Below are 25,186 nucleotides of genomic sequence, written 5' to 3' on the forward strand. Positions count from 1 at the left end.
AATTTACTAATTCTTCTGCACAGATGCACAGTTGACAATTGATGGGGTGTAGAGTATGGCTATGGGAGATTTCCCGAGCTTTCTTTAATGATTTTTGAATCTATCCTTACTTCACAATTTGGCCATCGGGGCCAATTTTCACCACCCTAAGTCAAACTCAACCTAAGTTTTTATTGGGCACTGGATTACATGCATGAGCGAGACGACGGACTTGTCAGACTAAAACAGATCCTTTCTGACCTAGATTCAAGCCTAGATTTACCTTGATTATAGTTACAGTTGCGAATTTTCGCGTGACTCTTAGAGGAAGTAAAAACAGCCTATATGATCTATGCACAGATCACATGAACAAAGATTAGGCAAATCATGTAAGTAGCGACCGAGAACGTGCGTGAAGGGTAGTGGCTGCATGACATTTGGGCCCCATGACGCATGAACGCAATATTGTAAGTTCTCGGAAGCGTTCCGAGATGCATAAAGCTAATGTTTTGAAAGTAACGAATGCAAACCGCGCCATAGTGACTGGGATCTCGTCTCTGGTTCTTCTTGGCCTAGGTCCGAAGAAGATACGGCTCCTGAAAACATGATTGCTCGACACGAATTGAAATCATGCCAGCACGCGGAACAGGTATTACCAGGGTGCCACAACCCAAACCTTACTCTGAACTCTATAGGACTCAGCGAGAAAATGGGGTATCTCTAGGTATCTTGAGAATTCTTCCTAAACCACCACAAATTGGACACAAATAATCAAAAAATCCAACTACCATCCCACGACCATCACAACTTCCACATCAAATACCACCCGTCTTGGGGTCACCAGGCTTTACTACTGTCGGAATAGGATTTGATAAATCCAACAAGGCTGCCAGGGGCATTACGGTGGTAATAAACTCAAGCGAAGGTAACATGGTGTTTCCCACAGACTGGAGATCATTTCTGGGACCATATCCCTCCCAACAGTTCTTACATGATGTACCGTTCTTGATCCTATAACCGGTATTGTAGCATTTCATGCAAAGGTATCTCTCGGAATACTTAAACGAAAGCTCTGGATTGGATTTATAGGCATGGTACCGGATATAGTGCTTGACCCAACAGTAATAGCACATATCGCCATTTTCATAACTTGCTGCACTTCTGGCAAAGGTACCCCTTCTGGTAGTTAAATGGAAGTTCTGGGTTGGGATTATAGGTATTATTGCGGAGGAAATGCTTTTCCCAACAATCACGGCAAATTTTCCCATCCTTGATCTTATACCCGGTGAGCTTGCACTTTCGACAATGAGAACCTCTTGGAAACCGGAATGGAAGTCCCATGTGGTTGGGGCGCAAACCAGCAGTGTCATTTGGAGTGGAAAGTCTGCTCATTTGGGACCAAGAAGGTTCTGGTGTAGTAACTGGTGATCCACGCAGAGCCACTGGATCGTTATTAGGCAGGCCCAACTGGAGCAGTGAAATATCTTGCGAGATCCCATTCTGTCTGGTTGCTCAATGTACGATGGTGGAGGTTCATCCTCATCAATTGAGTAGTTAAGAGCCATACAATTATTGTCGGGTGTTTTTGGGCAACAGGAAGGATATTTAGAGATCTGGAAATAACACTGGAAAAATGGCTTTGGAACTGAATGGAGATTGGGCTACTGGATCCTCTTCTTATAGTCATACACGGAGAACAGAGGTCACCTTTTTACCCACCCACTGCCCGGATACATGCTCCTGTATGCGCCTGATAAGTGTCCAAATTATGCTAGGAATCATTTAATTACGACAGATCACCGCTCATACGTCCTGATAAGGCTGGGCCGCCGGTGCTTTGGGAACATAATCAGGAAAGTTTTGATGTTACCATGAATCCTTGTTGGCCTGGAGTGACGAGAACTGGTGATTTGATTCGAACTGATACTTATTTACAGCGGAAGATCGTAGAAATGTGGAGACATAAGGTTTGCGGGATTGTCCCGAGATGCATAAATAGGTAGGTTGTATGTCGTAGATGCAACACAAGGGGTCCATCTTCTATGATTGTTCATTAATTCTTGTAGTAGCCGTGTACTTGAGAAGGCCCGGGTGGTCCTTGTCCGTAAGGACCCTGCAGGTACCCTCCGTAATCGCCAGGATAGCCTCCTGGGGGACCAAATCCGCCTGGGGGGCCATACCCTGGGCCAGGAGGGCCAGGAGGACCAGGAGGGCCAGGAGGACCAGATGGGGGTCGAGGAGGCCCAGCAGGAACGCTGATAATTCTTCCCAAACCATGACACATAGGACACAAATCGTCATCGAGCAAAAATCCGTAAACCATTCCAGAACCACGGCATCTTCCACAAAGAATGCCTCCTAGTCTTGGGTCACCAGGCTCCACCCTCATAGGAGGTGGCCCAAACAGGCCAAACGAAGGCTGTTGTGGCATTAGCGTACTTGTGAATCCAAATAACGGCGTAGAAGAGTACCCTACGGACTGGTAATTATTTCTGGGACCATACCTCTCCCAACAATCCTTACATGATTTACCATTTTTGATCTTGTGGCCAGTATTGTTGCATTTATCGCAAAGGTACCTCTTGGGGTATTTGAATGGAAGCTGTGGGTTGGGGTTATAGGCGTTGTTCTTGAGATAATGCTTGTCCCAACAGTCACGGCAGATATCCCCATTCTTGATCTTGTAGCCAGTGTTTTTGCACTTTTGACAAAAGTAACCCCTAGGAAACCTGAATGGAAGGGAAGAGTTGCCTGTGTATAGATCTGCCGTGGATGAAGATGCGGATGGTTGGCTGCTTGAAGGTCGAGATGGCAAGGGCGGGGCACCAGGCGGCCTTTGGGGCACGGAAGGTGGTCCATTGGGACGGTCCACTCGAGAGGGTGGTGGGCGGTTATATGAGGACGACAGTGGCGCTGGCAGCGGCGTGGGTCTCTGTGGCAAGACGGGATTCAGATTGATGGCTTCGTCGTAGGATGGCGGAGGAGCATCATCACCGATTGAGTCTATTTTTGACATTTGGGGCAGTGGAACAGCTAGTACAGCGATTGGCGATTGTGTGGCCAGTTGCGGTTGAAATGAGCCGTATTGCAGAGGGAAGAGCTAACTAGCTTAGACAAGGCTGAAGTAGGTGGAGAGTGTGGGGGCTGAGATCGTATGTGGTCACGTGTGGCATACCACCATTTGGCAACCAATGGACGGTAGGTGGTGGAGGCAAACGAAGTTGGGGTTGGGACCTTCTAGGGGAAAAGGGACCCATGGGCTCGTTTCCTGCTAAGGTATTACCTCAGCACTGCTTTTTGAGTGCTGCTGGATCTTCAAAGTGGCGTCTTTTGTGCACTTGCAGCCAATCGCAACGAGGAGCACCATCAGGGCGCTAAGATTGAAGGATGGCTATTGATCGACGAAAGAAGGTGTGGATGTTGGAGGAGGGTTCCGTTATTTCGGAGGAGTCTCACGGCTTTTCAGCTGAATTATGCCTTCGTAGTGATTATCTGGAAGAAGATAAAGATGGCGTTCTGTTCTGGACAAGAGCGACAGTCTGCGGTAAACTTGGGTGGGTGGTACCCAGCAGTGTGGTGGTGGGCCGGATGGCTGCCAGTTTAATAATGACTTTCTTGTGTATCTTCCGTACTGGGATTGGGAAAGTGGCTCGTTCTGGTGGACAAAGAAGTGTGCTATCTACTTGTGGAAGTGTGCTATCTACTGGAGGGACCAGAAAAGGCGGGATTTTTGAGGGGCTAGGCCTAAGCTGTGCCTTGCCTAAGCGTGTACTACCGATGATATTTGGGCCACCAGTCCTACTGCCGCCAATACATTCAGTGTCTAGCTATATTTCCAGGTGGATAACCACCACCAAATCTTCTGTGGTTGCACACACAAAGTCGTTGAGTGCAGCCACCTGCACACAGCGCGCACCACGAAGGATCGCGGTCACGTGCCAGCTTTCTGGGTGAGGATCATCACAACGCGGTGATACCACCTACCACTCACACATAGATATGATCTGGCTTTCGGAGAGACAAAGTGAGTATGGATAGAGACGCGGCTGGTCCGTATTGCTGGGAGCAGGAATTGACGCTTTGGGAAAGATTTTCCGTGCCGTGAACCCACTGGTGTTGCAACAAGGGAAGGAAGAATGATAAAGAAACAAGGTCAGAAATGATACGGATTGCAGGAAATGGTAGAGGAAGTCTCTTTCTCACAAGAAATGCAATGCAGAAAACGGTAGAGCAGGTTGCATGACGAACGTGAACCAGTAGTATCTGCAAGCACCGTGCAAATTGGCCTATTCTAACTGGAATACCTCCAGTTTGCTTTCCCATATTGTGACCCCAACGAACCGCGCAAACAGCCTGGTACAACCACTTGGAACCATACTAACCAGCAGAATTCGGAGTGGGCTTCACTGCCGGCGGATTGGCATTTTTTGTGCTTGGTATAATGACATTCTTCGACTCGGGGTTTTTGGCATTGGGAAACATATTGTTTATCATTGGGCTCATACTAATCATTGGTCCCCAAAGAACAGTGACCTTCTTCACCCGCCCCACCAAAATCAGAGGCACCTTGTGCTTTGGGCTGGGGATTGCCCTTATTTTGATGAAGAGATCGTTCATAGGCTTCATTTTAGAGAGTATGGGGATCTTGGGGTTGTTTGGCGACTTTTTTGGCACTATCGTCACCTTTTTGAGATCGATCCCTTATATCGGGGATTTGTTGAACCACCCAGCCATTGCTCCTGCTATTGATAGAGCTGCAGGAATCAACACCTTGCCTGTTTAATTGGGTATTGGTTATCTCGCTCAGGCATACGTTCCTGTTAAAACCGGTTGGGTTGTCCCCTTGGCGGAGAGGAATGTCCTGTTCACGGCCAATCGTTCCATAAGGCACATTTGTGGTGTGCTCTAGACGACGGCCTTGTGTCAGATTATAATAGAGATTCAAATATGGTGTACAGTATATACTTAGTAAGTAACTTATAATTTATTGGAAAAAAGCGTAGGAATCAGCACTTGGTTTATGCGACAAACCTGTTCATAATTACTGTGTCCTATGACAAAAAGTTTTAGTCATAACTCGATCATTTGACAAATCAGTCAAAAATGGGAACGCAAAATAATAAGCTCGCGGAATAAGTTGCGTTTTTGATGGACTAATGCCGCAAGAAAATATCAATTATGGTTCCGCTAACTGACGGTTCAGGAATACTTAAAACTAGGGAGTTCTAGTTCGCAACCATTGCACCTTGTTCCTAGGCAAAATGTCAAAAAAGGAGCCAGAACTCTTTGTACATGCCCTGTTTGAACCGCAGGCTTTGTAGCCTAATAGACTTTGGAAAATATTAATTCAAGCGTACTGTTAAAGGATTGAATTTAGCTCGAATGTGCATGTTTAAACGAAATACACAGATAAAACAATCATTTGTTCTAATCGTCCATTGTATTTCGATGCTTGTCAAATAGAAATACTTGTGGCCCATTAACTAGTCTATAGTCTGGAAGATTGCATGGCGTGTAGTGGAAACTATACTTTATCGATACTCAGGTATAACTGATTGGAAACTTGTTATAATTTATTGGACAACACCCTGATTTCGCCCCGCATAACCAAGCCTTCGAGAATGTCTAACGTGGTGTCGCATACCCGCAAGCAGTAGTTGAGGTCCAACTGCGATATTAGCTCCGTTTCTATCAAGTCTTGCTTCTCGGGCTCTATGTCTATGCAAGTATGTCTATTGTTAATACTGGGCCCTCTTCTAGCCCTCCAGAGATTTCTGGGAGCAACACCTACCCTGGCCTTGAACTGTGGAAGCCAGAGAGCAGAAGGAGGCATGCTTTGTCCTCCTGTATGGTGGACACCGACGAGGTTGGAACTCATAAGATAACCAAAGTTTCGGAGCGTAGAAATAGGGCTATTCGCTGTGAAATCAAGTACAACTGCCTGGTCTTCCGGCACCATCTGTGCCACCAACTGGCGGAGAGAATGGGTCAGTTTGAGCGACACAAACGTGACAGCAGGGGCCAAAACCTCTCGCAAGCGGTTTATCACCACTATGGGATGGTACAACATGCCCACAGGAACTTCGCTTCCGGCAGCTACTCGCACGTAGACCGACTGGGTGGGAACAGGCCCATCCACTGCTCCGTACCCATTAGCCGCCAATGGCGCCAAATTGACGGAGCCTAGCGGGACGATGCCAGTATCAGCATCGCCAATTAGCACGGTACGGAGGAGATACGACACCACGAAGTCGTGGTGACCTAGGCGGAGGTCGCTGACGGTGTTGGTGCCACACCAGGGCGTGGCGGTGGCAGTTGGAGTCACATTGTTGTTTTCTACCACCACGATTCTGAACGACCGCCAGTGGCGGTAGTAGAGGGTGGCCGCAATGGCAGCGAGATAGGCAGCGAGGTTGGAACGGTGGTGGATCACGAGCACCACCATTGGGGATACAGACGGAGTCTAGCAGAGCCAACCAGTCATGAAACCGTGACTGGAGATGGTGGCAAGTATTAGACGATCGATACCAAAAAAATGCGCAAACCCGGAATCGAACCGGGGGCCCAACGATGGCAACGTTGGATTTTACCACTAAACCATTTGCGCAANNGAAACTCCGCGACGGGGAATTGAACCCCGGTCTACCACGCGACAAGCGGTAATTCTAGCCACTAAACTATCACGGATTTTTCTTAGAGGATTTGTGTATGAAAATAATAGGTGCAGATATGCTAGACTTTTCAAAACGGCGGTTTTTGGCGCCAGTTGCCTAGAACCAGAATCAGGCCATTTGCGGTGGCGGACTGCACTAAGGTTGACTATCTCCACCTCGTGCAGCGCGTGGAAAACTTTATTTGTGGTGCATGACGGATTTAGTGCCCAGCGACAAGATCTAGCACGGAGAGGCATTGGAGGGTCTACATACATGTGCATGGTGCATGAGCCTAACCCCGGACCATCCCCCAGGTGAGCCCATTAGTCTAATTCTATAACGGTCTCTCATGCACGCGGTTTCTTTGTTATCTGGACTAATTGCCACACGCGGCTTCCGGGGCATATTTTGCAGGGTATTTTCCGTGATTTTCATCCTAAGAAAATGTTCCCTACAAAATATCCCGATTTCTCACCGTCCCCACGCACCCCGATCTCCACCGTATACGTTGCAGGCCCACCGCTGCTGCACCTAAAGCATTCTGGGCCCTCTCGTCTCACGCGGTGCACGAAAGGCTAACCTGCCCTGGCCGCTGCCAGGGCTGCGTTGACGCCGTCGGCGCTCCTATTCTCCACATGTATTGTCTGCCTACGCTAATTTATTGACACAACGGGGCTTTGTACGTGATTGTCCGAGATTTGAAAAATATTATCTGGTGGTGAGGCTGTTGGCGCTCCTCGTGCTCCATGGTAAGAGCTGCCAATCTCAACCTACGGCGTTGTGGGGAGCATGTAGTGTGTGTGGGGGGTACCATGCGATTAGTCAGCGCTTGGTGCGGCAATGTGGCAGTCCTCGAGACTCAGCTTGGAATGATGCACCAACGGTCTCGCCAAAAGAGGCTGGCCACCACTTGGCGCCACCCACATGAAGGCTTCTAACCAACATGTCCAATGTGCAATGACCACTGTCCGACGCTTCCAGCACCCACCCGTGGAAACTGCCGGAGTGTCGCAGTGTCTGGCATCCGCGGCAGCTTGGTGCTATCGCCGTTGTGCGCGCGCCAAATCCATCGCGAAATCTCTCGAGAGCTGATCATCGCTCCGATAACACCACTACCCCCTCCACAACGCCATATACCTTCCTAAAGGACGTAGCCATGTCTAAGGTCAATCGTCGTAAGGAAATCAAGGAGAAGGAGGAGCTCCAGGCGAGGTTCCAGCTCCTGATGGCCCGCAACAACACTACAGTCATGAGCTGGCTCAAGCCCAAGCAAGACGTTTCAAGAGACATAGAAACCGAAAAATCGTTCATGGAGTTGCCTATCGTGCCGCAGGGCGCGGGTCTAGCGGCACTCGATGCCAGCAGCAGCAAAATCGGCGATTTTATCGCTTCCAACACCACCAAGCTCGCTGCCATCAAGGAGGATCGCACTGCGAAGGGCTCCAAGCCTATGATGGCGCTCTTGAACAAGATGAGGGACTCGGGAAGGGCTTCGGTGGCCAAGAAGGAGCCAGTGCGATCTGGGCCTCAGAGCGGCGCCAGAGCTCGTCCTGGCCCTTCCAAGGTGCTGCGCACCGAGGACGAGGACTCCGAGGAGGAGGAAGCCTCGGCAAAAAGCCGTCGGACGGTGAAGAAGTCTAGCCAGCCGTTCAAGGGCAAGGGCAGGCCATTCTAGAGGCTGTGTGGGGACAGGTGGGCTACTAGGTGGGCTACTAGGTGGGCTATTAGGTGGGCTCGATACGGCTGAGCCGGCCTCTGGCGGACCAGGTGGGGCCGGTAATCCCGTGTCGGAAGCGGTGGACCCACCCTGCTTGCACCCCTCACCTACACAATCTGCAATCGCACCAGTATTATTTGGCACTACAGCTGCAGACTGTACTAGAAACGCCCTCACACTATCACGGCATTTGCACGTGCCTCTGCCAGCCTCGACTCGTCCTGCCGCCACGGCATCTGTAGCCAGGTGAGAATCTGGCGAAGCATCGCTCAATTGTTCTCCCGCGTGCATGACAATACAACTGCATGGCGTCGGGGCCGCAGCGTAAACCGTCGTTGGTGGGCGCCCACCAGCAGTGCCGAACGGTGTGGACGCCACCTCGTAATGGAACATTCCGCGCGTGATGCTCCACCGGATAGTTGTGCATGGAGCATGGGCAATGGCCCGGTGTCTGCGTGGGCGGTTTCAACCTCGAATGCCACCTCCGCCGTCTGGGCCTATCTACAGACAGTAACAACCTAATATAGTTAGACTAATAATACAAAATTTAACCTATCGCCGTGACAGTTGTCCGGACTACCCGAGACCAGGCGCATGGAGAATCCTCAGCTAATGTCGCAGCCTGGCTATGTAGTGTGGAGCGACTCCCATAAATTAGAAACACCAATCATAATGCAAATGTTTCCGAGTGGAGTCGAGGTTCTCACTTGGAGAATCCGAGGATTGAACAAATGGCCCAATGGCCTGCAAAAAACACTGACATTCACTGTTTAACGACGTTTGAGGCGTAGCAAAATGGCCCTAATATTTCCCTTGCCGTTTAAAAGTATTTGGAGATATCCGAGGCGTAGCAAAATGGCCCTAATCTTTTTTTCCTAGAAAACACTTGTCATTAAGGGTTTCCGAGTGTTGCAGTGGAGTTTCTCACTGTTGGGGTTATCCATAGATGGCCCCAATCTTTTTCTCCTAGAACTCATATTAATGCGTCGCTTTCAACGATGTGGAGATGAGGCTTAGTCCAGGTAGACCTGCCTAATTTTTACCCTGTTATTAAACGAGTTTTTGAGATGTAGCCACAAATGCTCAATCGGCTTGATGCTGTCATTTCTCCTGTCCACAAATAGTAGCTCGAATTTAATGATGGCAATTTTTCGTCTCCGCTAGCTTGTGCTAGCAATATTCTAATGTCTGGCTAGCTCAATCTCCTCCGTTTGTTCTCTCCGTCGCTCACCGGCTTCTGGGACCTGTCGTGCTCGTTCTCGTCGATGGTCGACTGGACCACGCCAGAGCTCTTAGTCTCGCCAGTGCTGTCGTCCAACAACGACGTCACGGACACCTTTTTGTTCACCACCAGCCTGTGCTCCTCGCCAATGGCAGGCACCTTAGCTAGCGGCGAGTTTGTTAGCGAGCGCAAATGGCTGAGTCCTTGCGCACTATGGGCAAATGACGGAAGCGAGCTGGACGACCGTGGAATGGGCGATTTCAACTGGCTAAATTTGGCATTTTTGGATGCGTTAGGAGGCGGTGTGAGGCTCCGGAACATTCTGCTTCTGTTGGTACTCATCGACACGGGGGATGATGATTTTGGTGCCTGGAACTGCTGCGCAGAGTAGTACGGATGGGTGCTGGAAGCTCCTCCGTCCGTAGAAGCCCATCTAGTAGCCTGGGGCTGTGCCAACTCGTTAGGAGGGGGGATGGGGTCGTGGGGACTGATGGAGAACGAGTTCTTGTTCTCTATCACCGCAGTATGCTGGGAAATGGACCCAAACGAGGAAGTTCTCTTGAAGGACGAAATCGACGATAACGACGATTTGGCCGAGAAAATCGAGTTGTGGGATGATTGAGAGCCGATGGAGTCGTTCTGCGGCTTGGGCAACGACCCGTTGGGCTTGGAGGCTCCTGAGCCTGCTGCTGAGCCGGAGCCGGAACCGGAACCGGAACCGGAGCCAAAGTGCAACTCAAGCAAGGACGGTCTGAGCCGCTCGTGAAGCGAGCTGTTGATGGGCACCAATGAGGGCTTCTTGGCGGCAGAAGACACGAGAGGCGAGCCGGGGATGGAGCTGGAGGGGTTTGTAGCCGCATCGAGCGAGGGAAGACTTCGTGGTAAAGGAATGGAGGAGGGCTCGGGTGAGTGGGGGCTTGCGAGCGTGGAGGAGGTGCTGTGGATGGAGGAGGGTGGGGGCAACTTGACCCCCACCTTAGTGTCGGGGGAAGGGTCTCCCAAATCGCGCTCGGGAAACGGGGATGCTGGATGGACGGGGCCTGTAGACACTGTTAAAGACTTGGAGACACCTGTAGGTGGCGCAGGGGCCAACGGATCGAATAACGATGGGTTTCGAGGGCGGGCCGACTCGGTGGGCTTGGAGCTTTCCCAGATCTTGCGGAACTGCAAGTTGGGGGTGTAGTGCTGGGGATGGACGGCCGACTGAGGGGTGGCGGCGCGGTGGGAGGGCTCGATGTGTGGAGGCACTTTGGACTCGCCGGGAGTACTGTAGGGGTGGGGGGCATGATGTGGGGGGATCTGGGGCGGAAGGTGTTGGGGGGCTTGGGGGTGCTGGGGAGGATGTTGTGGATGTTGTACCGGGTGCTGGGGAGGGTGTGCAGGGTGCTGTGAAGGGTGTGCAGGGTGCTGTGAAGGGTGTGCAGGGTGCTGTGAAGGGTGAGCGTGCTGTGGAGGGTGCTGTGGAGGGTGCTGCCCGTGCTGCGCTTGCTGCGCTTGCTGCTGCTGCCCATGCGGAAACCCATGCTTCACCGGCATCTGGTACACGGGATATGGCCCTCCCGCATAGTACGGCGTCCCGTGCTGCTGCGGCACCATGTGGTAGTACGGTATGTATTGCTGGTGGTAATACCCTCCCTCGTACGGACTGGGCGATGGCAGACTGGTGGCCCCCACGAGATACTCGCTGGGCGCCTGGTTGGGCAACGTGGTGGTCTGCTCGTTGCTGTAGCAGCTACGCAGACTGTTCGAACTGGAACGTCGCTTGATGTAGATCAACGAGCTCTCGTCGTCCTTCTTGAACTTGCCGCTCAGGTGCTTGAACTCCCACACGGGCGCCAGCTCCTTGTCGCTAAAGCCGCCACTGGCTGCTGTCTGGTTGGGCTCGCTAACTTTGTGGAACCCGTACATGTGGAGCTGACGCACAAACGAGGCGACGTTGCCGTGCTTGAAGTATCCTGTCAACGCATTGGCAAACTCCTTACCGGGATACAATGCAAACGTGTTGTTTTCGGGATTGTTGGTGGTCCACCATATCAAATGGGACAACTTGGGGTCGTTCAACATGGTGTAGAGCTTGTGCACAAAGGCATTCTTCTTGATGGGGGGGTCCTGGGCCTTCTTGCTCATGGTGGAAACGGTCTCACTGGGGTGGAGATGACTAGATGTGGATGGGGGGTGTATGCATTTAACCAGAAGGTGGAGGATTCGGGTTGCCGGGGGATGGGGGGGTAAGGATGTTGGGATGACGGTGTCCGCAGGTGCTGTTTGCAGAGGTGCTGCGGGACGGACTGCAGTGTCTGGAGACGGACGCTGGAGCAGTCGAGGACGGTTGCTGGGATGGATGGGGCCAAGCGTGGATGTGACGAGTACTTTTGGGGTGGTGGTCACACTCACAGTCGGACGGTGTAGCTGTGCAAAGGAGGAGTTCGTGAATTCAATCGGTGCTTGGTTTCCCACTCGCTCTATAACCCAAATCGCCTTGCTGGCTTTTTTGATGATGAGGATGGGTATTAATAATAATACAAAGTGTTAATATTTCCAAAAGGATGATGTTAATTCGAAAGAATAATCTTAAACTGAAAGAATGATGAAAAAAGTAATTTTAATTTTGATTTTTAAGTTAATACGTTGTTTTGGCTATTATTTTATGCACGATTTTTATTTTGCTGTATGGGGGCGCTCCGATTGTTAAGATTTTTTTTTCTGCGGCTAATATTTTTTGTCAAAAAATATGATTTTGATATTGATTTCGCATAACACCAGGTAACACAATAGCCACTGACAACTTGTCTCGAACCAAATTAAACTTTAGTTTTTGCCTATCAAACTCAAAAAATACTACTCTGGGACTAGATTCGATAACAAGGTTGCCGATGCTAAATCTTCAAATCCGATACCTGCACTGGATGAAAGGAGGGGAAGCCCCAGGCCCTTTCATGGCCGATCCCCATATAATCAACAGGCTTCAAAATATCGACAGCTCCGGTTGGATGTGGGCAGGTAGGGGAAGTGCTGCGTAATGTACCAGTAAGCTATCAACTAAAGCTACACCTTTGTCAACTTGGTAAACTTTATTGAGGCTACTATCTGCCGATTGTTGCCAGCCAAGTGCACCCATAAACGGTGGCAATGCCCCCAGGGCCCAGTTTCCGTCACCATCACCTCGTCGCAACCATCAACACAAACTATAAGGCTGCGATAGTACGTATAATTAGTGCCGATCGGTTCGTTTAGCCTTATGTGGTAACGAAACCTCCTTAAATTGTAAGCATGGTGGCCTTGCATGCATTATGCGTGAACTGCGCACCTAATTTATCGGTATCAGATGTATCAAAATAAAATTTGCTTTCCCTACAATCAGAAAATATGGAACAGACAGTGTGGGTGATTGCAAATTGATAGCATTCGGTTTCTGGAAAGATACATGAAACAACGGTTGAAGAGCATATACGGAGTTCTTCCGTGAAAAGTTCCAATCCAACACGAACGCCGTTCGATTAGGGTCTCGACCATAGATTTTCCATGCACCTCATTGGCGGAGCACCGGCGGAAGAATGACCATCGTGTAATGTTGTTTGATTTTTTGAATCAGAGGTGAAAACTCGCAGATTCCCTCGTGCCAATAAGCTTCTCTGACATAAGAGGTACGGGCTGAAGTAACTTCGTCCCGTTTGCTGTATTTACTAGGTTAACTAAAACGCACACCAAACAATTAGAATTCGTTACGAGCATGTATTTGGAAAACTTTTTTACCAAGTGTGTGCATGATGCATATCAGACATCAGTCAAACTTTAAATTTCTTTGCATAGATTACCGGATCGGGGATTCCTACTACATTCAGATGTACCTCACTAACGGCGAGTCGTGTGGGACGGGGTGTCACCGCATGTACTCGTGCTCCCACTATCGCTACTGGGTTCTCGCTTAGCAAATCGCAAATGCTCCCCAGGTCACCCCTGGTCCATATCTTTAGAGCATACCTGCTGTCATCCCGGCGGAGAGTGCCATGCACTCGGCGCCTGGCGTGCCCACCCTCCCTGCCGACTTCGCAATATTCCGTGGGGGTGTGCAGTGTAGTGTAGCCCCCCCCCCTCCTTCTCCAACCCCCACTGATGCCTGTCTGGACAATTGCCCTTAGATAGCCAGTGATATTATCATATCCATCTTGGATCTTTATTTTCTGGGGAGAATCAGACCACTTCTCGCTTCGCAGAGGCTGAACCCTCCATTTCTTCATGCCTTCGACAGCCTGCCGCCTCACTGGGCTCCCGCGTACATAATCGAGAATAACTAGACGTTGAGGTCAGGCCCACGTCAGCAAAAAGCTGAAAATCCGCCTGCTGCTGTCCCATCTCGCCCCTTTCCTGTGACTGGAACCAAAAAATACCCCCACTAAAGCTGCATTAGGTTTGGAGACAGACTTCTATTCTGTAACCCAAAAGTGTCGGTACCGAACACCACAGTTATAATTGTAGCGACGATGACTTCGCTTGGTGGTGGCGAGCACACATTTGCTGTCGTCAGTGGCCCGTGGTTCTTCCGGGGGATCGCCGAGCTTGGTGCAAGCCACCACGTCTAGGTTGTCGCCTGGAGTGGTTTGCTGTGGAGGCGAGATCGGTGTATTTTGCAGGCTGGACGCAGACTTTCGGCACATTAACACATCCTCGACGAATTGCCATCACCAACCAGCAAACGTCAAGAAAGCTGGGTTTCATGGGTGCATGCCAGGCGTGGGATATGCCTGGTCACGGCGTCTCGGAGGCCTGTTGCCAACGCCACCCGACTGCACACATTGGGGGTGCCAGCATGGATCTTCTCTATGCAAGACGCACAATCGGCGGTCGCAGAACCCTTGTCCTCGCACCATTTCTTAACTTAATAGTTAATGTACTCGTATATTTGGTTCCAGGTGTATTCGGCGAATGGGCTAGGCGTTGATTTGCCCGGAATTAGCTAGACTAGAATGGTTAATCGCAAATAGATGGCGCTGGAATCAGATTTGATTGCCAGAACCGTCCAGACAGCATTCGCCAGAATGGGCTATTCCGTCCCCAGAATGGGCCAGTAATGCGCTGCATTTGATTCTAGTCATGAGCATCCACCAATGCCTAGTCTAACTCGCTTAAATTCGTATGAAATAGAGTAGTGCCATCACCGACTACCTCTTCCAAAGTACTAGTGATATTTCCAGCTAAATTACTAAAAACTTGTCAGCATTCACCAGAAGGCGTTCTAGACCAAATGTAGGCATCATCGACTGGCCAATGGGAATGTTCTAGACCAGAACTAGAGTAGTTTTCAGTTGGTTGTACTATTCCACCTCGCTTCCAGAATCTAGACGTACTTATCTGAAATACTCACGTCGACCTGGCAAGAGGTAGTTTTCCTTTTCAACCAAGCGAAATTCTTATGAATTGGAACCGTCGGTTGATTTGCCAATCGATACCATTTTTTCATCAATTATAGAAATACCCCAAGGTACAATAAGAGACATAGACTAGTCGTTTGCTATTTGGAGCTGTTATGCCTAGACATATTCCCTAGAAGAATCAGCTGTTCGCCAAATGGACTAGTTTTACCCCAGGGTAAATAAACGAGTTAGCAGTATTCGCAATGGACCAGTTATCGGTTTTGCGAAAATGGCTATTTCTGCTGCCAGACTGATGTACTTCTCTGCTACTCACAAAATAGTTTACGTGGTTCTGTTCTTATATTTGGGCTTCATAGCTCAGTTCACCAGGATGGCTATTTCATAAAAACGAATAAAAACCTATTGGAGTTTTTCTAGCTACGTGCACCAGAATGGGCTATACTAAACTGGAATACCAGCATTATCAGCACAGCTGGCTAGTACAGAAACTAAAGTAGTTAGACTGCATACTTGAGTTAACATAGCGAAAATCCACCGGAATAGATTCTACAAACGGTAGTTCTGTAGTATATTCGGTGTTTCCTTGCTATTCAGCGGATTCTTCTACACCAGTATGAACTTTATAGCTATATTTCTACTAACGTAGTATGTACTTATATACGGAGCTTATGCTTCCAGAATCAGACTATCCAGTCTAAACCTCCCCTCTCTTCTCTCTCAACATGAGCCTTCCGCTCAACATGTCTCCCACCTCGCGCAACGACTCCCAGTGCACGGTCTTTCCCTTTCTCAAGCCCACATTGGCCTCCTTGGTGTATAACTCGTTGATATCCGAGAACTGGAGCTGGGCTCCCTGGACCCCGAGCACCACGGCAGAGGCACCACTGCCAGTGCTCGAAGTCCTCTCCTCGATGAACTGGATGGATCTCACCGCAAACCGCACGGCGTTGACTCTGTCCATGGACGATGGAGTGTAACCCTGTTGGACATGGCCAGGAATGGCGGTTCTGGTCTCGAACCGGCCCTTGGCACTCTCCTTGATGATGTCGGCAATGAGCTCGGTGGAGTACACTGAGGAAGCCTGTTCGTTACGCACAATCAATTTACCGTTGTGGTCCTCGCCACGGTCGTTGGCAAACACGTCGTACAATAACGAGATGTCCTCCTGGATGGTCTTCAAGTTGATCTTGCTCTCGGGAGTGTAAGTGGCAATGGCACCTGTGATCAAGCCACAGTAGGATGCCACGAAACCCGAGTGGCCTCCCTGGACTTCCACAACGAACACTCTTCTTCTGGACGAGGATGCCGACTGTTGTACGGCATCACAGTAGTTGACCAACTGGTTCAAGCAGGTGTCGGAGCCCAACGAGTACTCGGTTCCTGGTACGTTGTTTGAAACAGTGGCAGGGATCATTACCATGGGGATCTCGAACACGGGATAATTGGCCCTGTTCTCGTTTAACTCGTTCAATGCCGTAAACGCCTCGAAGCCCCCAATGAGGATCAAGCCGTCCAACGCGTGCTTCTGGAGGTGGTAGGCGACTTTTCCAAAGTTTTCCAGCGGAAGAGACCGGTTGGTTCCAATCTCAGAGCCACCCTTGTTGTGCCAGTCCTCAACGTCGAGCCAGTCCAACTCGCAGAGCTTTCCCTCGCTAATCAACCCACTGAAACCGTTATGAATTGCGTAACAACGGTGGCCCTTTGACAAGCAGTACAATGCAGCTGCTCTGGTACACGAGTTCAAACCGGCAGACGACGCTCCGACGTGTACGATTCCGATGTTCAACCGCTTATCTTCTGGCAACGCAAGCAGTCCGTCGTCCTGGAGCGCGGTGGTGAGGTAGTTGTCGTAGGCCTCAGCAAACGTGGAGTCACGCAACTGCATGGCCTTGTCGAAGTCCTTGCTTTCGATGGCTGTGGCCACCGACTTAGTGAGCCTGACTGCCTCCATCAACGGCTGACGCACGATTTTGTTCTCCAACACACCAATCATGGGCAGAGGAGTGTCGGGAGTGTTTTCCAACACCGCCTTGACAGCATCGACACCTTGCAAGGTGGCTAACAATCTGTCTGAAGCCACAGCTGTTCCTCCTCTCTGGACGTGGCCCAAGGTGGTGATTCTGGTGTCCAAGCCCAACTCTACCAACACATCCTTGACCTGGTCGGCAGAAATGGCGTTGAGTTGGTCGTCGATGGCACCCTCGGCCACAATCACAATGGTTCTTCTCTTGCCCTTAGCCTTGTGTCTTGAACAGATGTTCTTCAATTCCTGGTGCCACTCGCCAGCCTTTGGTGGTCTTTCGGGGATGAAAATGTAATCTGCACCCGTCGATAACCCGGACATCAAGCCTAGCCACCCGCAGTGTCTTCCCATGACCTCGACCACGAAAGCTCTCGAGTGGGAGGTGGCAGTGGCGTCGATATAGTCGACCATTTCTGTGATGCGCTCCAACGACGAGTACGCACCAATGGTAGAGTCTGTACATGCCATGTCATTGTCGATGGACCCCACCAACCCCACGATCGTGAGATGCTTGTAGGGAGCCACTTCCTGGGGCGAGAAAGTTTTGTTATCGACCAATTCCTGGACCAACGAGGGCCAGTCGCTTCTGAACAAGTCGGCTCCCGTCAACGAGCCGTCTCCTCCACAAACAATCAATGCATCAATGCCGTTTCTGATCATGTTGGCAGCAGCACTCAATCTGCCTTCACGTTCACGGAACTCAGCACATCTGGCAGTTCCGATGGCAGTGCCTCCAAGGGACAAGTACGAGCGCACGTCGTTCCAGTCCATCTGGCGCAAGAGGTCGCCTCCCTTAACCAATCCCTCGTAGCCTTCGTACACAGCAAACACATCGCAGTCGTGGTAGATGGCGGCACGAACAACAGCTCTGACGGCTGGATTCATACCTGGAGCGTCACCTCCTGATGTCATCACCCCAATCTTCTTTCTCTTCTTCAACTCCTGCACCGGTTTGTCTTCGTTGGCTGTCGGATCGTTCTTGTGCAATGCCTTCAAGAGCTCGTCGGACTTCACTTGCAAGTACTCTTCGGCAGAAGCGTACGATCTGGGCGCTAATGGGTTTTCACGGCTGGAGAACACAACACGGTTGCCCAACGGATCGCGAGCCACGATCTGGTCGGTTTGCTGCTCAAAAGTGGTGTTGTTGGCAGCCAATATTTCTGCAACTCGAGGCAAATCGGTGGAAAAGAAGCACAATTCTCGTGGCGTTTCGTCCACTTCAGTAAGATTGGACAACCGGAGCTTCAACACGGTGGAGGCGCTGAGAGGAGCACAGTTGTCGCCGTTGTAGACAGGCAACTCCTGCCAGGGCAAGATGTGGCCATTGGCGTCCACGTTTTGGAGCGGGAAGCTCTCCACCCACAACTCGTTCAAGGAGTCGTTGGAGATGCCAAGGTGGAGGCGTGGGTTGTTGGATGCCGAAGCTGCGCCGTTGTTGGACACTTTCGAGTAGTTTTTGGTCAAACGGAAGCCAAGCTGGTGGTAGAACTGGCCCAATTGGGCATACTTGGCGGGGTCGTTGGTCACGAGCGAGGTGAAGCTAATCCCCTGGATGGGATCTACGGAGGGCATGGTGGTCCCGTGTATTGCAGTAGGGGTGTGGAATTAGCTGGAGTTGTATAGAGTAGCAAGAGAGGGTTCACCTGATGTTCCGGAGTATATTTGGCCGGGCGGTGGGCGCACGACACGATATCAGGACGATGAGATCATTAGGAGAAGGAGTAGGAGCCAGGGGCGGGTGCGCGAGGCGCGGGAGGCATTGGGAGCAAGAGAGTGGGCAGATGGAGAAGGCAGGTAGTCCAGCAGGGCGTGGGGCTCTTTATGGCGTGTCAGCGGGATTTCCGGGCCGTCTTTTTGGGCTGAATCCAGATGGTATTCCGAGTGGTGAATTGTGCCTGTCTGAACCGGATGAGCCAGATCGTATTCCAAGTCGTCGTTTTGCCATTGCGGCTCTGTGGTAGCGAAACCAGTTGCATGGCTCCAGAGACCAGCCGTGGGGGCAGCAGTCATTTGAGGGCTGGAATAAGCGGTCGTTTTATGGCTGATGCGCTGCTGAGCAGGCTTTTTATTGGTCTTTCCGCTCCCAAAACTAGTAGAGGACTCCTGGGTACTCTCAACGGTCTGGCTGCTCCACGGACCATCAGTGGGCTGCTGGGTGGACATTTCCGTATTGTTTGTCCGGTTCTTGCCCGATTGTGGAACTTCAAGAATATACATAATAGGCTCACCTTCCAACTGTTTCTTGCCCTGCAATTCCATCTTTCTCGGGTTCTTGCCTCTGGTGGTGCTCTGGCGAAGCGGCTGTTCGAGCTCGTTCCACTGGTTGGGTCCATTGCCGTACTTGTAGTGCCTTCCACTGGAGTAATCCTCCACATGAAGACTCTCGACATACATTGAAAACGGAGCCTCTACGTAGTTGGTCAAACCTCCTGCCCATTCGACGGTTCCAGGATGGTTCGTGGGGTCTCCTCCTGCCCAGAGACTGAATTTCACTTGCATTGGCGACGTAGGGTATCCGTGCTCGTTGTTTCTATCCAAAACTCTGACCAGGTCGCCATTAATGTACCATGTCAACGTGTGAGAGGTCCACTCGATGCCATAGGTGATGAACGAGTCCAAAGTTGACTGGGAGGTGCGGTGGTAACCGTCACGGTCGTAGTTTGAGGTGTTTCCCTTGACAAAGAAATTTGACTGGACCTTGAATGGATCGCCCCCAAACCCTTCGACAATGTCGATCTCGTCCTGGTCGTCGCTCTGAAGGTAGCAGGAGCTGATCACTCCCTGGCCCTCCGCAGCCTTGACCTTGACCTCTACTTTGCCGTGCAAAATGTAAAACTTGGACACCAACGAAGGATTGTCAAACCGGTCTCGGAGTGTCAACTTGAGGCCTTGGTCGCAGTACTCGACTCCGGAGGGTGTTGTTTGGGCAAAAAACTGGGGACTGGGTGAAGAAAAGATGTGGGAGAACGTGCCCTGGAGGGCCGAATTCGACATCAAGCACGAGGGATCCTGAACAGCATCGCAGGCTGTTTGGAGTGTGTGAGTCACCAACAGAAGGATCAACAATACTGGAAGAAACATAGCGGTAGAAGGAAGGAAGAAGTAGAACTTGTTTCTGTGCACTGGAGAGAAATTTGCAATCGTTTTTTGTGTTTCGCAGCCGAAACAAACCGTGAAGTGGAAGAAAATAAGTATAGATAATTAAGAACAGAGTTCTGGTTTCAACTGACGAATGAGTGAATTCGATATAGCGTCTGTAGCTTAGTAACCAATGGCAGGCGGTATTTATGAAATGCTTTTTTGGAGAACTTGGGGCTTTGGGGAATAGATTGGTGCTTGTGTAGAAAAGGCGCCAGTGAATGTTACTGAATGAGAATCTGTAGTTTACTTGAAAAATCGTTAGACCATCAACATCTCAGGGTATATGTGTAGGCAACAGTCCAGGTCAGTTATGGGGTTCCTGGCCGAATTCTCTACAAGATTTGTCCATGAGTGCTGATCAATCTTGAGGCGGTTCTGGAAACAATGGTGTGTTTAGGCTTGCCTGAGTAGAAGAGATTCTAGTTAGAATGAAAAAAGAAAGATTAATGTTCATGAGATATAGAATATTGACCTAATTGAAAGATAATGTGCAAGTACTAACCATCGCTGCTCTTTGAGGGTTAATACTGACTCAATACTTGTGGGAACAAAAAACACGAATTGATCATTTTCAATTTTTTGTACAATTTTGTTGAAATATATCAACATTTCTATAAAACTAGTACTCCAAACGAACCACGCCACAATGTCCACCTATTACCCTACGTCCACCCACTCCTAGATCACGGACCGACCTTCCTCCCCATTTCTGCTATAAGATCACTCTTTGAAAAGCCATCTGGTAGCGCAGGCTCAACTTGACCCAAAAACGCGTGAAAAGACTCCCACCACCACCAAATGCCCCCATATACAGAGGTACACAGGGTCCTCCTCACGCTCATTAGGGCCTCCAAGTGCATCAGCTCGAGTGTGTTGGAGAAGCACTTTCTAACCATTCTTAAAGAGCTCAGTCCAGAGATTTTGGAATCAAATCATACCGTCAATTCAGTGCTCAATGATCACATCTCCAACATCAACGTACGGATCAACCAGCACGGGTTCAAGATAGACAAGAAGAACCACCAGGTGTCAGGCGAACTCCACTACATCTTTATCAACACCGACAATGATAGTATTGTCAAACTAAATACCCAATTCTCACCCAAAGAGCTTGAATGCATCAAGGTATTGATCGACAAAGTGGTGACTTCTGAAGACTACAGCTTGAAGATGGTTGTGGCTGGACAGGTGATCAACGGCGTGTTGGGCAAGTCCTTGGAGGAGTCGTATAGCTTCATCAACAGGCTCATCGACGAAGGATGGCTCGTGCTATCCAAACAAGACCACGTCTTGCTTTCGATGAGATCCATCAGCGAATTAAAGTCGTACTTGATCGATAGGCACGGAGTAACCACAGCGACCAACATGGGTCGGATCTTGTTGTGCAAGCAATGCCAGGAAATCGTGACATTGGGCTACCAAACAGGCGAAGATGATGCCTTTCATTACAAATGCTACGATGTATATTCCAACGGGGATCCGGGTGTCAATTTAGCACGCGTGGGCGTGCTGCCAGACACTCTTTGAGCATAGGGCCTCATTGTACCCTGCTAGCGTTGTCTGGCACGAATTATCAAATAATCTTCAGCCTCAAACTGAATTAGCTCTCCTGTCATTATTCTCGAATAATCAAATAACCTCACGCATAAGGAGATCAGTTAAGCTCCATCATGCCCAATCTATATTGGTTCCTGTCATTTTGGCCTGTCTCTATCAAATAATCTCACGCCTCAAAACTATCCATGTACCTGGCCTCCACCTCATCAATTAAGTCCCAATACCACTCGTCGATCACTGCCTCCTCGTACCTGTCGTTCAACGGTTTCGTAGGCACCGAAGGAGGATACTTGAAGTCTGGACCAGAATTGAGGCCAACTATCCCTCCCTGAAATACTGACATCATGGGATAATACCCCAAGGAGCCGTCGTCGGTGTTTCTATAGTTGGGATTCTGCTGTTGTTTGGTGTTGTATGACATGTGCAAGCTATCGTTTTCAACATCTGTTGGTAAAAAGGAGTAGATTTCCTCTATCGACTTGGGCTGCTTGACACCGTTCTTGAAAATAGTGATTTTGGACTTGGGAATCTTCGGTATATTGGCCAAGAGCTTCCCGTCGGAGTCTTCAAGAACCGCTTTCTCACCGAAAATGGTCACTGGGTTGAGCAAGTGGTCCATTACCTTGGTGTTAGTGTACTCATACTGCTCGTAGAACAATGCATTCTTGTACTTGATGGGGATCTGGTCCCTCAAGATATTTCCATCCTTGTAGAAGTCCGAGTTCTCAGGCAAGACGTCTTTCGCTTTCACTTTTCTTTTCTTTCTGGGCGATTCCGACTCTTTTATGCCTGAAAAAGCTCCCAGATCGTTCATAGGCGTGTAGTTTTGGGTGATGTACCTCTGGTGCTCCTCCAATGACGGCAATTCTACCAAGAAGCCAATCACATCGCCTGTGTGAAAGCCTCCTTCGATGTACGATTCTTTGGGCCTGCTAAGGGTCATAAACTCGCCATTGACGTCCCGGAACCCGTAGCTGTAGCCGTCGAAGCCCACAGGCGCCTCAAGACTGGCTTCTCTACGCCCCAAGCCGATTCTGACGTGGGCTTTGCTGCCATCGTCGTTTCCGCAGACGATGTTGAACTCGAAGTAGTACGTGCCTTCTCGCACGCCGATGTTGGACCGTATGGACCTCCAGCCCTGAGTGGTGGTCACCAGACACATCTCGTCGTCGAGATACACGCCCGAGGACCGGTCGAAGTAGCTAGCCGCTACCTTGTAGGGCTTGGTGTCGGTGGTAGAGTACAAATTAGACGTGAAAATGGGGTTGGGACGACACGGCTTGTACTTGAAGCCACGCTTGTTGAAGGGACTGTCGTCGGATTGGTAGAAATCGATGCCTTGGAGCGTAAGCGCCTTGTTCTTCTGAGGCTCTCCATTGTTGATAGCAAGGTCCAGCCTTTTGAACGGCACTGGCTTCAATCTCGGATGGATCACCACGTTATGCTGCTGCTGTTTGAGCTTCGAACGCTTGTCCAATTCCTCTTCCTTGTGTCTTTCTTTGGATCTGGTGGAGTAGTTGTGGACAGTGTTTGTGGGTGCAACTGGCGGTTGGGAGGCGTCTGCGGGTGAATTTTCGCGCAACGGAAGCGTGTGGGGCTCGGGCTTGACCGCGACGGAGTCCTCCTGGACTTGGGGCACGATCGAGGGCTCGGCAGTGTCCATTGCTGGGGGATAGAGCTTGGAGGTGTTGGTGAAAATGGACGGGTGTTAAGTCACGCGATAAAGGAGGCGTGACTAGCACGTGCCTCCAAACACGTGATCAATTCCGTTTCGAGACACTAGCTTTCAGTTTTTCCGCGTTCCACCCTTTGGGTTGCTCCTGCCCCTATTTCGGCACGAGCCCAGCTCCCGTCCAGACAGTGTCTGTAACCAGTCACTTAACCATTGGCTTCCTTGCATGCTGCAGCCGCTCAAAACACATCTGGCGTCTGGCGGCAAGTGGCGCAAGAAAATCTGGGATCGACGGTGGGTGCGTCACAGTCTTCAGCCACGACAATAGCTTGTTCTTGGAATAGGTGGTGGGCAATAGTGTGAAGTTCACGCACAAACACATGGATTTACGCGTTGGGAACTATTCATTGTAATTACCGATTGTTCACCGCGAAAATATCTGCAAGTTATAATTGAGACCTAACGTTGTTCGTCATAGTGACTGCAGTGTGATCGCTTAGCCTAATACATGTGCATGCACATAAATCTTGGCAGTTTTAGGCCTCCGCTCGCCTGCATCTAACCTGGACGTTGGCTGCATGTTTGACCCGAACAGTTATTTTTGGCCTGCCAGTGATCTAAAGAGGTGAGCGCGGAACACAAATTGCTTGGATGGTTGGTTGGTGGGCCATAAAATAGAATTCTAAGAGAATTCTTCGACTTTCATTGTATTGTTCGGTGACCTTCACCACCACAAGATCGGCAGGCGGTGTCTGTTGGCAATGGCAACAGTCTTGGTGCTCGTGCGGTGGGGGTGTGAGACTGTGCAGCAGGTGATAAACCCGTTATCGCTGTCGCAGTGGTGTCAGCGCAAGCAGCATAATCAGCGCAAGCAGCAGCAGCATAATCAGCGCAAGCAGCAGCAGCAGCAGCAGCAGATTCAGCAGAATCAGCAGAATCAGCCGATACATGCACCTGGATGGAATTCCCACTCCTCACTGCGGATTCACGGGGGTACGCATGGGGCTTGCAGTGGTGGTAGAGGGTCGCAAGCTTTGTGGTTGCCAATGCTTGCTTGCCTGCCCGAACAGAGATCGTTAGCTGGCATGTAGATAGTGGTGCCAAGCAACCACATGTTATTATGGCACCATTGCAGCCGGGCTCTAAAAGTTACCACCGTGGCAAGCGAGCTGCGAGCTGCGACCAACGGGCACTGGTGCCTCTGTCGCGGGAATGTAATCCGCAGTTCCGACAGGTGCTTTGTGCATTCGCATCACTGGCATACTAGAGTTCAAATAGACGACCACAAGCCTACAAAGGTGTTCATGTGCAGCCGCCAGCAAAAGACAGGTGTTCCAGTGTTTTACGGTGGGTGTGGGGTGCAGCCGCTACCAGGCAGTCTTAGCGCTGCATGCTACTGGTGCAAGACAAGTGCTCGAGGCCGGATCCCAACATTGTTTGACATCACCAGGGCAGAAACATCCCTGCTATATCTAAACCCTATTGTGCACTAAGAACAATACCTGGCTTTTTTCCTGCTACCTGCAAGGCTATCAATGCAAATGCGCACACAAAACGCACATCACCTGTAGGAATTTGCGCTGCCTACATGTGCACTAGTTTCCTGTTGCTTGATGCATAACTCCCTCCGCATGGAGACAGCTTCTGTTCTTTGGACAATTGGGCCCAACACTAAAAATAAACCAGGAGACTTGTTCAATTGACATCGCCGATCAGACATCGCCTATTAGTCAAGATCTCGTAAGCCACACCTGCCCCTATATATGCAAGGCAATGCTACTGCACCCTTGGCATGTAGGTGTAGCTTGCTTCCGGACGGAAGATTATGCCGCTGCTTCAAATGCCCAATA

At 50.2% G+C, this 25,186-nt stretch overlaps 13 protein-coding genes and 2 non-coding genes across 15 annotated transcripts; 4 read left to right on the plus strand and 11 right to left on the minus strand.

The window, feature by feature from the left end:
* Positions 1-794: 794 nt before the first annotated feature.
* On the minus strand, positions 795-1,349 carry CANTADRAFT_22697 (uncharacterized protein; the record flags this gene model as incomplete). The annotated part of the gene is made up of 1 exon (XM_020206860.1): positions 795-1,349. The coding sequence occupies one exon, from the start codon at positions 1,347-1,349 to the stop codon at positions 795-797; it is 555 nt and encodes a 184-aa protein (XP_020063854.1).
* A 683-nt stretch (positions 1,350-2,032) lies between these two features.
* Positions 2,033-2,995, minus strand: CANTADRAFT_7080 (uncharacterized protein; the record flags this gene model as incomplete). Its single annotated transcript, XM_020211053.1, has 1 exon — positions 2,033-2,995. One exon carries the CDS (start codon positions 2,993-2,995, stop codon positions 2,033-2,035), a length of 963 nt encoding a protein of 320 aa, XP_020063855.1.
* Positions 2,996-3,181: 186 nt separating this feature from the next.
* CANTADRAFT_273539 (uncharacterized protein) lies at positions 3,182-4,177 on the plus strand. The gene has a single exon (XM_020208078.1). The coding sequence runs from the start codon at positions 3,367-3,369 to the stop codon at positions 3,931-3,933; it is 567 nt and encodes a 188-aa protein (XP_020063856.1). The 5' UTR covers positions 3,182-3,366; the 3' UTR covers positions 3,934-4,177.
* CANTADRAFT_91032 (uncharacterized protein) lies at positions 3,979-4,762 on the plus strand (the record flags this gene model as incomplete). The annotated part of the gene is made up of 2 exons (XM_020211764.1): positions 3,979-4,003; positions 4,368-4,762. The coding sequence occupies 2 exons, from the start codon at positions 3,979-3,981 to the stop codon at positions 4,760-4,762; spliced, it is 420 nt and encodes a 139-aa protein (XP_020063857.1).
* A 783-nt stretch (positions 4,763-5,545) lies between these two features.
* CANTADRAFT_22699 (uncharacterized protein) lies at positions 5,546-6,424 on the minus strand (the record flags this gene model as incomplete). Its single annotated transcript, XM_020206861.1, has 1 exon — positions 5,546-6,424. One exon carries the CDS (start codon positions 6,422-6,424, stop codon positions 5,546-5,548), a length of 879 nt encoding a protein of 292 aa, XP_020063858.1.
* A 91-nt stretch (positions 6,425-6,515) lies between these two features.
* Positions 6,516-6,586, minus strand: CANTADRAFT_t167. The gene has a single exon. It is a non-coding gene; the product is annotated as a tRNA-Gly (tRNA).
* An 8-nt stretch (positions 6,587-6,594) lies between these two features.
* CANTADRAFT_t166 lies at positions 6,595-6,666 on the minus strand. The gene has a single exon. It is a non-coding gene; the product is annotated as a tRNA-Asp (tRNA).
* Positions 6,667-7,797: 1,131 nt separating this feature from the next.
* Positions 7,798-8,142, plus strand: CANTADRAFT_43193 (uncharacterized protein; the record flags this gene model as incomplete). The annotated part of the gene is made up of 1 exon (XM_020208938.1): positions 7,798-8,142. A coding segment is annotated over one exon (345 nt), but the record flags the coding sequence as incomplete, so codon positions are not given.
* A 1,399-nt stretch (positions 8,143-9,541) lies between these two features.
* On the minus strand, positions 9,542-11,698 carry SFL2 (Sfl2p; the record flags this gene model as incomplete). Its single annotated transcript, XM_020211054.1, has 2 exons — positions 9,542-10,838; positions 11,202-11,698. The coding sequence occupies 2 exons, from the start codon at positions 11,696-11,698 to the stop codon at positions 9,542-9,544; spliced, it is 1,794 nt and encodes a 597-aa protein (XP_020063860.1).
* A 1,549-nt stretch (positions 11,699-13,247) lies between these two features.
* Positions 13,248-14,309, minus strand: CANTADRAFT_96257 (uncharacterized protein). Its single transcript, XM_020211992.1, has one exon. It carries the CDS (start codon positions 13,807-13,809, stop codon positions 13,357-13,359), a length of 453 nt encoding a protein of 150 aa, XP_020063861.1. The 5' UTR covers positions 13,810-14,309; the 3' UTR covers positions 13,248-13,356.
* Positions 13,996-14,226, minus strand: CANTADRAFT_91034 (uncharacterized protein; the record flags this gene model as incomplete). The annotated part of the gene is made up of 1 exon (XM_020211765.1): positions 13,996-14,226. One exon carries the CDS (start codon positions 14,224-14,226, stop codon positions 13,996-13,998), a length of 231 nt encoding a protein of 76 aa, XP_020063862.1.
* A 1,137-nt stretch (positions 14,310-15,446) lies between the features above and the next one.
* On the minus strand, positions 15,447-18,686 carry PFK1 (6-phosphofructokinase subunit alpha). Its single transcript, XM_020208104.1, has one exon. It carries the CDS (start codon positions 18,536-18,538, stop codon positions 15,638-15,640), a length of 2,901 nt encoding a protein of 966 aa, XP_020063863.1. The 5' UTR covers positions 18,539-18,686; the 3' UTR covers positions 15,447-15,637.
* A 596-nt stretch (positions 18,687-19,282) lies between these two features.
* Positions 19,283-20,047, minus strand: CRH12 (Crh12p; the record flags this gene model as incomplete). Its single annotated transcript, XM_020210190.1, has 1 exon — positions 19,283-20,047. A coding segment is annotated over one exon (765 nt), but the record flags the coding sequence as incomplete, so codon positions are not given.
* Positions 20,048-20,905: 858 nt separating this feature from the next.
* On the plus strand, positions 20,906-21,634 carry CANTADRAFT_91036 (uncharacterized protein; the record flags this gene model as incomplete). The annotated part of the gene is made up of 1 exon (XM_020211766.1): positions 20,906-21,634. One exon carries the CDS (start codon positions 20,906-20,908, stop codon positions 21,632-21,634), a length of 729 nt encoding a protein of 242 aa, XP_020063865.1.
* Positions 21,635-21,830: 196 nt separating this feature from the next.
* On the minus strand, positions 21,831-23,327 carry ASH2 (Ash2p; the record flags this gene model as incomplete). The annotated part of the gene is made up of 1 exon (XM_020211055.1): positions 21,831-23,327. One exon carries the CDS (start codon positions 23,325-23,327, stop codon positions 21,831-21,833), a length of 1,497 nt encoding a protein of 498 aa, XP_020063866.1.
* Positions 23,328-25,186: the final 1,859 nt, after the last annotated feature.

The sequence above is a fragment of the Suhomyces tanzawaensis genome (genome assembly GCF_001661415.1).
Source record: "Suhomyces tanzawaensis NRRL Y-17324 unplaced genomic scaffold CANTAscaffold_5, whole genome shotgun sequence".
Taxonomy (NCBI): Eukaryota; Fungi; Ascomycota; class Pichiomycetes; order Serinales; family Debaryomycetaceae; genus Suhomyces; species Suhomyces tanzawaensis.